General features: G+C 56.1%; 1 protein-coding gene across 1 annotated transcript; it reads left to right on the top strand.

The window, feature by feature from the left end:
* Positions 1-4660: 4660 nt before the first annotated feature.
* Positions 4661-6452, top strand: TMEM158 (transmembrane protein 158). The gene has a single exon (XM_036219838.1). It carries the CDS (start codon positions 4911-4913, stop codon positions 5796-5798), a length of 888 nt encoding a protein of 295 aa, XP_036075731.1. The 5' UTR covers positions 4661-4910; the 3' UTR covers positions 5799-6452.
* Positions 6453-7201: the final 749 nt, after the last annotated feature.

Below are 7201 nucleotides of genomic sequence, written 5' to 3'. Positions count from 1 at the left end.
CTCATTCTTTCATGTACGTGCCACAAGAACACCCTTTTCCTCCTCTCAGTTCTCCCTCAGACATTCTCCATCTTCCCATAACAGCAGAGGCTGATTATTTCTTCTAAAAGTCTTGGCTCAAATCTTACCAGATGCCTAGCATGATGCTCGGGTCTCTGGACAGAAAAAGAAGTATCAGCAGTAGCCCCGCCCACCACGCACACCGGTATCCACAAGCCCACAAGGGATGCCCCAGACAGAAGTAAGTCCAAGTAACGGCTTGAGCTGGCAACAGCAGCCTTGTCCCAAGGCGGCTGTGATCAATTGTCAAATGAATCATGCAAAGGCAGATCTCTGTTCTGGCCACAGTGGTCAGGAAGGATAAACTTCTGCCCCCTGGAGACCTGGCTGAGACCTCTGGGAGGTCACAAAGCTACGTGGAAGCAGAGGGCACAGGATCATCAAAATCTAATCAGCAGAACATGGGGGCAGGGAGCTTCCAGTCCTCCCCCAGGGGACACTAAGGAGGCCCAGCTCCTCAGCTGCCCCTGTGACCAGTGCTGGAGAGTCCCCTCTGAGGAACGTCCCATCCCAGCCATGAAAAGCATCCTTCTCCCATTTTCGAGAGCTCTCCCCCACCAACACCACACGCCAACATAAAAAGCACGGCCTTCGTCAGTGACTCTGATATAGTCGAACCACTGGTTGCGAAGCCCCTCTTTTCTCTGTCCTACTTTTATGATTGTTTTGTGGTTCCTGCTTATTTCTCAGTCTACAGCGAGTGGTAATAACATCTTAATGCCGCCCGCCTGATAGGTGAGGACTAACGAATACTGTACCTGCAACACTCTGAGGCCCGTGGATGAAAAGAATTCAAAAGAACCCAGAGAGACGTTTTTGTGAAGTCGGACTTCGACAGGCGACATGAGGGAAAATCAGCTAATCCCAGTGAAGGGCACAGGCCACGACGAGGATGAAATTACTGCACATCGTCACTGGTCATTTTCTTTGAAGTCCTCAATGGTTGTTTTAGAACAATACAGCCCATGCAGAAAAACTCACTATCTGTATTTTACAGACAGAACAGAGATTTATCAAAGTCTTCCATTCATTTTATAAAAATTACAGAATTGGGGGAGATGGAAGGAGTCTCGTCGTCTGCCTTTCTTCTTTGAGTCTGATATGGGGAACGTCTGGGCCCATCGGGGACGTTCTTCACAATAATTACACTCGCACTGGCTCACGCTCCTCAGGCCGCCTTCCACTCCAAATTCTGCCCAACCGGCTGGTTCCCCAGGGGGCCTCCTCGGCCAGCCCGGGGCAGAGTGGGGCCAGGGGAGCAGCTCCTGGCTGCCCACAGGCAGGTAGGGACCCCGTGAGTCTTGTTGCTCTGGGCCTTGGTGTGGCTCTGTCCATCTCAACTCCCTAAACTGCGGCCACATCCTGCCTGGTGAGTCAGATCAGTCTATCAAACTCCCTCACTCATTCATCAGCTATCTATTGAACCCCTGCTGCGTGCCATGTACTACCCCATTGAACAAAACAGATAAAGCGCTCTTTTGGGAAGCAGAGATTCCAATAAAGGGAGAGACATTAAACAAAGAGGAGAAACACACAGCGTGTCAGCTGGTGATAAGTACCAGGGAGACACGAGGATGGAGAGTGATAGGGTGATGGGAATGGGTGCTGTCTTACAGGGGTGGTCTGGAAAAGCCCCTCTGAGGACCTGACGGCCCAGCAGAGATCTGAAAGAACAGCGTCCCAGGAGGAGGAGATAGCACGCGCAACATCCTGGAGTCCGGAGTTCGCTCGGTGTGTTCCAGGAACAGCAAGGAAGCCAGCAAGCCGGGAACAGAGTGGGCGAGGAGACGGATGAGAGAGGAGACAGAAGCCGCAGCTCATGAGCAGGTCTCTGCCCGCAGCTCAGGCAGAGTTCCTAACCAGCAGGCCGCCCGGCTCGGTGCGCGACCGCACGTGGAGTGCCCTGTTCCCCCCGCCACCCCGTCCGCCCTCCACTGCCCTCCTGGGCTGAGAAAACGAACACAAAGCCGTCACGTTTGCAAAAAGTGGTGGGACTTTAATATTTTTCTCTTTTTTTCCCCCAAAGGTAATAGTTGCACATTTTAGAGAGTATAAAGAATGCAGAAAATAATAATAATGCACATGCAGAAAAGTAAAGATATCGGGGAACGGGGATTATCATTGTTTCCTCCTGTTTTCCAACATTTGTATAATGCTGCTATGTTTATGATACATAGATCTTTGAAAATAAAATAAAATAAAATAAAATAGCATTTCACCACATACTCTTTTAACTGATGCACTTTGGACCCCAGCCTCCACGAGATGAGTTGCCACTAGTTCTCTAAAAAGCACAAACTTTTGCGTCAGTGAAGACTAGACTGACATTCTGGGTGTACCACTCACTGCTATGTGACCGCAGGAAGGTTACTCGCCTTCTCTGAGCCTCGGTTTTCTCATTGTAAAGTCAGTATCCCATCCACGAGATCTTTGGGAAGAGCAGAGATGACGTGTGTAAAATGCCTGGCACCTGGAAGGTACCATATACGTGGGGGCTTGTCAGAGCTATTAACTAATTGGCAAATTTGTTCAATCCACAAATACTAGCCTCCACGCTGCGCTACGCACATTTCCGGTTGCTGGTAACACTGCAGTAGCCAAGACAAAAAGCAACTTAATTTTTATCTTCTTTTCCCCAATTCCAATTGTTCGAAAAGACAGCAATCCATCTAGAAAACACAAGAACTATATAATATCTCCCTGAATGAGGGCAAGGTGTCAGAGTCTGTGGCATGTACTGAAAAAGTCAGCAGAAAGCAGGTTGCCAGGACACCAGGCTACCGTCGCAAAACTTCGCAGCAAACTGCTTGGCTCCCCGAGCAGATCTGTGTCTTCTCCCTTTGCCACTGCTGTCTCTGCTGTGAAGACAACGCCAGGAAGGCTCCACCTCTGGCCAGAACCTTAGAGTGTGTCACCAGCTGTCACAGACAGTGGCCTGGCTCAAAGGGCGCCCCTTGAAGACAGGGCCTCTCTCAGCCCTGGGGATTACCTCATGTCCCCGGGCTGTTCTCCAGCCACAGTGCTCAGACTAAGTTCCGCCGCGGCAGACAGTAGATTCTGTTCCTGACATGTGAGGCTTAAAGGAAAAGCAATTTTTAATAAAAGCACTGAAGAGCACATTGTCCTCTCTGATAGCACCGTTTCTCAGTGGAAAAGTAACACAAATTTAAACAAAAAGGGAGTCTTATCCCCTCCAGGAAATTAAGTATTTCTGTAGAAACCAAGAACCACTCCAGACAGGCAGCTGGGTCTGGGTTGATAGTAACTATGGCACGTGAGCACCTCTGTGGACAGATGGACAGACACCGGGCTTAGTGCCTTTATCACAGCACTCCTGCCAGGCAGGTATCACTGACCCCACTGTTCAGACAGGGGAAACCAAGGCCAAGGCCGAGTAATGACTCGCCCACCTGGAAAGAGGCCAGGGAGGTTCAGGACCTTTCTTTGGGACTATTTTTACATCATCCTCAACCTGGTTTTACTTATTGTTAGAAACAATGGACGAAAGCTTCCAGAATGTAGTTGGCCAGCATACCTCCTCACGGAGTTTCGTTCAGACGGGGGCCGTTTGGTTGACTGTTTGGGCTCCCTCTTCCCCTTCCCTCTCAGACTCAGGAACGGCTGTGCCCAAGGGCCACAAAGGCTTCAAACCTCAGCGTGGGATCGGTGAAATTCTTTTCCCAAGTGTAAGAGGCCAAATGTACTAGAAAAGGATTTTTAAAAGATACATCTGATCTTGGCCCGTTATGTTTGGCAGGCCTGCCCTCACTTACCTCATGGGGGTGAATCGTCCCTTGACACAGAGTCTACAGACAAATCTTTCAAAACCACGTGCTCACTCACGGGGGGCCCTGCACAGGAGGAACGGCTTTTAGGGAGTGAAACTCCCCATCAGGACCCCCAGAGCTGCGAGGCTCGAGGCTCGAGGCTCGCATTCCCAGCAGCCCCTCTCCACCCCAAACCCGGCAGAATTCTTGGCATTTTCCTCAGGGTTTGCTTGCCCTGAGGAGCATACTAAGTGGCTCTATTGTGTTAGAGGCGCATTAAAAACCAGACAAACTCCCCAGATCTGAGGTTTTAAGAGACACCTTAGAAAGGGAGACAGAGCTAGCGGCGCAGAGTTCTGGTTCCGGCTCGTTGGGCGGCCTGGGGAAGTCTTTCCCCCTCTCTCGGCCTCAGTTTCCCCTTCTGTCAAATGAGTGGATTTCGGTTAAACACGAAGGCAGGACACATCGCGGGCTCTCCTCGGGCGTGACAAAGGAATGGCCTGGGGACGCTCTGGCATCCCTCCGAGGGCGCGATCGTCTCCGCGCGCCTGCTCCGCTAGGAGTCGGAAGGCGGGCAGCGCGGGACGCCCGCGCCCCCCACGACACCCGGTCGCCCGCAGCCGCCCACGCGCCGGCCTCGGAGGCCCCGCGCGAGGCCCCGCATCCCGCGCGGCCCGCACAAGGCCGCCCGCGCCTCTCCCCGCCCCGGCGCGTGGAACCCCGCCCTCCCTCGAGTCTCGGAGCCGGGTGGGCGGAGGGCGGGGCGGGGCGCGCGGGAGGCGGAGCCCAGCCGGGGAATCCTGCTCCGGGCGAGCGCCGGGCCCCGCAGAGCCGCCGCGCCTTCCGAGGGCCCCCGCGCCGGGGGCGGTGGGGAACCCCAGACGCAGCCGGTCCGGGAGGGATCCCCACGCCACGCGATCCAGCGCCACCGCCTGCGCGCCGCCCCCGCGGGCCGGCAGGTGCCCGGCCGCGCTCGCTCCGCGCGGCCGCCAGACCCGCGCCCCGCCGTCAGCTCGCCCGCCGGTCTCCCGCGCGCCATGCAGCCGCCGCCGGCCCCTCGCGCGTAGGCGCTCACCGCAGGCCATGCTGCCCCTGCTCGCCGCGCTCCTGGCCGCCGCCTGCCCGCTGCCGCCCGCCCGCGGTGGGGCCGCGGACGCCGCGGGCCTCCTTGGGGCGCCCCCCAACGCCACCGTCAACGCGTCGTCCGCGGGCGAACCCGAGGCCCCGCGGCTGCTGGCCTCGGCGGCGCCCGGGCCCCCCGAGCGCCCAGGCCCGGAGGAGGCGGCGGCGGCGCCGTGCAACATCAGCGTGCAGCGGCAGATGCTGAGCTCGCTGCTCGTGCGCTGGGGCCGCCCACGGGGCTTCCAGTGCGACCTGCTGCTCTTCTCCACCAACGCGCACGGCCGCGCCTTCTTCGCCGCCGCCTTCCACCGCGTGGGGCCGCCGCTGCTCATCGAGCACCTGGGGCTGGCGGCCGGCGGCGCGCAGCAGGACCTGCGCCTGTGCGTGGGCTGCAGCTGGGTGCGCGGCCGCCGCCCCGGCCGCCTGCGGCCCGCCGCCGCCGCCGCCGCCACCGGGGCGCCCACCGCGCTGCCCGCCTACCCCGCGGCCGAGCCCGCGGGGCCGCTGTGGCTGCAGGGCGAGCCGCTGCATTTCTGCTGCCTGGACTTCAGCCTGGAGGAGCTGCAGGGCGAGCCGGGCTGGCGGCTGAACCGCAAGCCCATCGAGTCCACGCTGGTGGCCTGCTTCATGACCCTGGTCATCGTCGTGTGGAGCGTGGCCGCCCTCATCTGGCCGGTGCCCATCATCGCCGGCTTCCTGCCCAACGGCATGGAGCAGCGCCGGACCACCGCCAGCGCCGCCGCCGCCGCCCCCGCAGCCGTGCCCGCCGGGACCACCGCCGCGGCCGCCGCGGCCGCCGCCGCTGCCGCCGCCGCCGCCGCCGTCACCTCGGGGGCGGCGACCAAGTGACCCGCTCCGCTCCTCCCTGCGTCCGCCGGGTGTCCGCGCTCTCGGGGGTCTTTTCCCGCTGGGAGACTCGGCCAGTGTGCTTCGTGCTGTAGTGACCGTTAGTTCTTCTTCCGGGGAGGGGGCCGCCAGAGAGGCCCCCCGCGTGTTTGAAAAGCGAGGTTTGTTTGTGCGGCGCCCCGGTTCCCAAAAGATGCCAGCCCTTGCCCTGAAGGGTGGGGTCCGCAGCTGGGAAGATGGAGAGGAGGGAAATGGGGCCCTTTCCCCGCTATTGCACCCCCCCTGCCCCCTCCCTCCCGCACCCACGTGCCCTATATTCATGGCAGAAAATGACCAAATCCTGTGTATTTGTTTTATATATTTAATAACTGTTTTAAATGAAAGTTTTAGTAAAAAAAAAAAATCAAATTGCTATTGCTGTAGTAAGAGAAGCTCTTTGTATCCGAACATAGTATTTGAAGTTTGTTGTTTTTTTTAATTTATTTGAAAGCGAGGGGGCGGGGCATGGGAATGATTTAACACCGATTTATTGTTAACGCTGGAAACGAACTTTATGAACCTTTTCCAAGTTGATCTATCCAGTGACGTGGCCTGGTGGGCATTTCTTCTTGTACTTCTGTGTTTTTTTGGCTTTTAATACAGACATTTTCCTCCAGAGATGCGTGTGTAGCTTTTTTTTTTTTTTTTTTTTTTTAAGTTAAGAGAAGTTATCTGAGAATGGCAAGATATTCCCCCGAACGTGGGGGGAGGGCATCTCCAAAAAGTTACAGAAGGGCTGATTCTGCCTCCCGCACAGGTCTGGGAGGGGTAGGAGATGGGGGACCATGTTAACTTGCTCTGATGGCAGTTGTTTTGCCTCTCTCTACGCTGCCCCGCCCCCTACCCCGGGCCTTGCTGCCCTCTGTCATGGTGGCACACAGGGTTTTATGTGATGTATCTTTTTACCTACCGCCCCAAGCTCCACAAAGCACCCAGTAAAAGCACCAAAAGGATAAAATCAATAGTTCCTCTGAGCCGGGTGTCTTACGGAAATGACTCATTTTAGAAGGCATGTAGATTTCATGTGTGTAAACTCTAGCACATGAGCACATTTCAGAAGCTGGTTTTAAAACCTGAGCTGCTGTTTTAGCGCTAATACGATTTTTTTTCCCTTTAAGGTAAACTCTTAGGGACCACACAGTTGATCATATCACAAGGCCTCCCTCAGTCCTGGTGTCCGTGCTGTAGTGTCTGCTAGGCACTGCTAGTTCCAGATGCTTCCTGGTTTTCAGAAAAAGGGTAAATGGGAAGTCCTTAGAGTAACTTGATAGAAAACCAGTTTAAAAGCTGCTTCTCTTTGCCCCCTCTCCCCACTTTGAAATGAATACTCGTTACTGTTCTAGAGCTGTAGTTCTCAAATCACCGTC

Source organism: Rousettus aegyptiacus, unplaced genomic scaffold (assembly GCF_014176215.1).
Source record: "Rousettus aegyptiacus isolate mRouAeg1 unplaced genomic scaffold, mRouAeg1.p scaffold_m13_p_4, whole genome shotgun sequence".
NCBI lineage: Eukaryota > Metazoa > Chordata > Mammalia > Chiroptera > Pteropodidae > Rousettus > Rousettus aegyptiacus.
Note: the sequence above shows the minus strand (reverse complement) of the source record. Positions and strands in the feature narration are given on the sequence as shown.

Coding starts and splice junctions, on each gene's coding strand:
- TMEM158 (XM_036219838.1), top strand. CDS start 4,911: ATGCTGCCCCTGCTCGCCGCGCTCCTGGCCGCCGCCTGCCCGCTGCCG.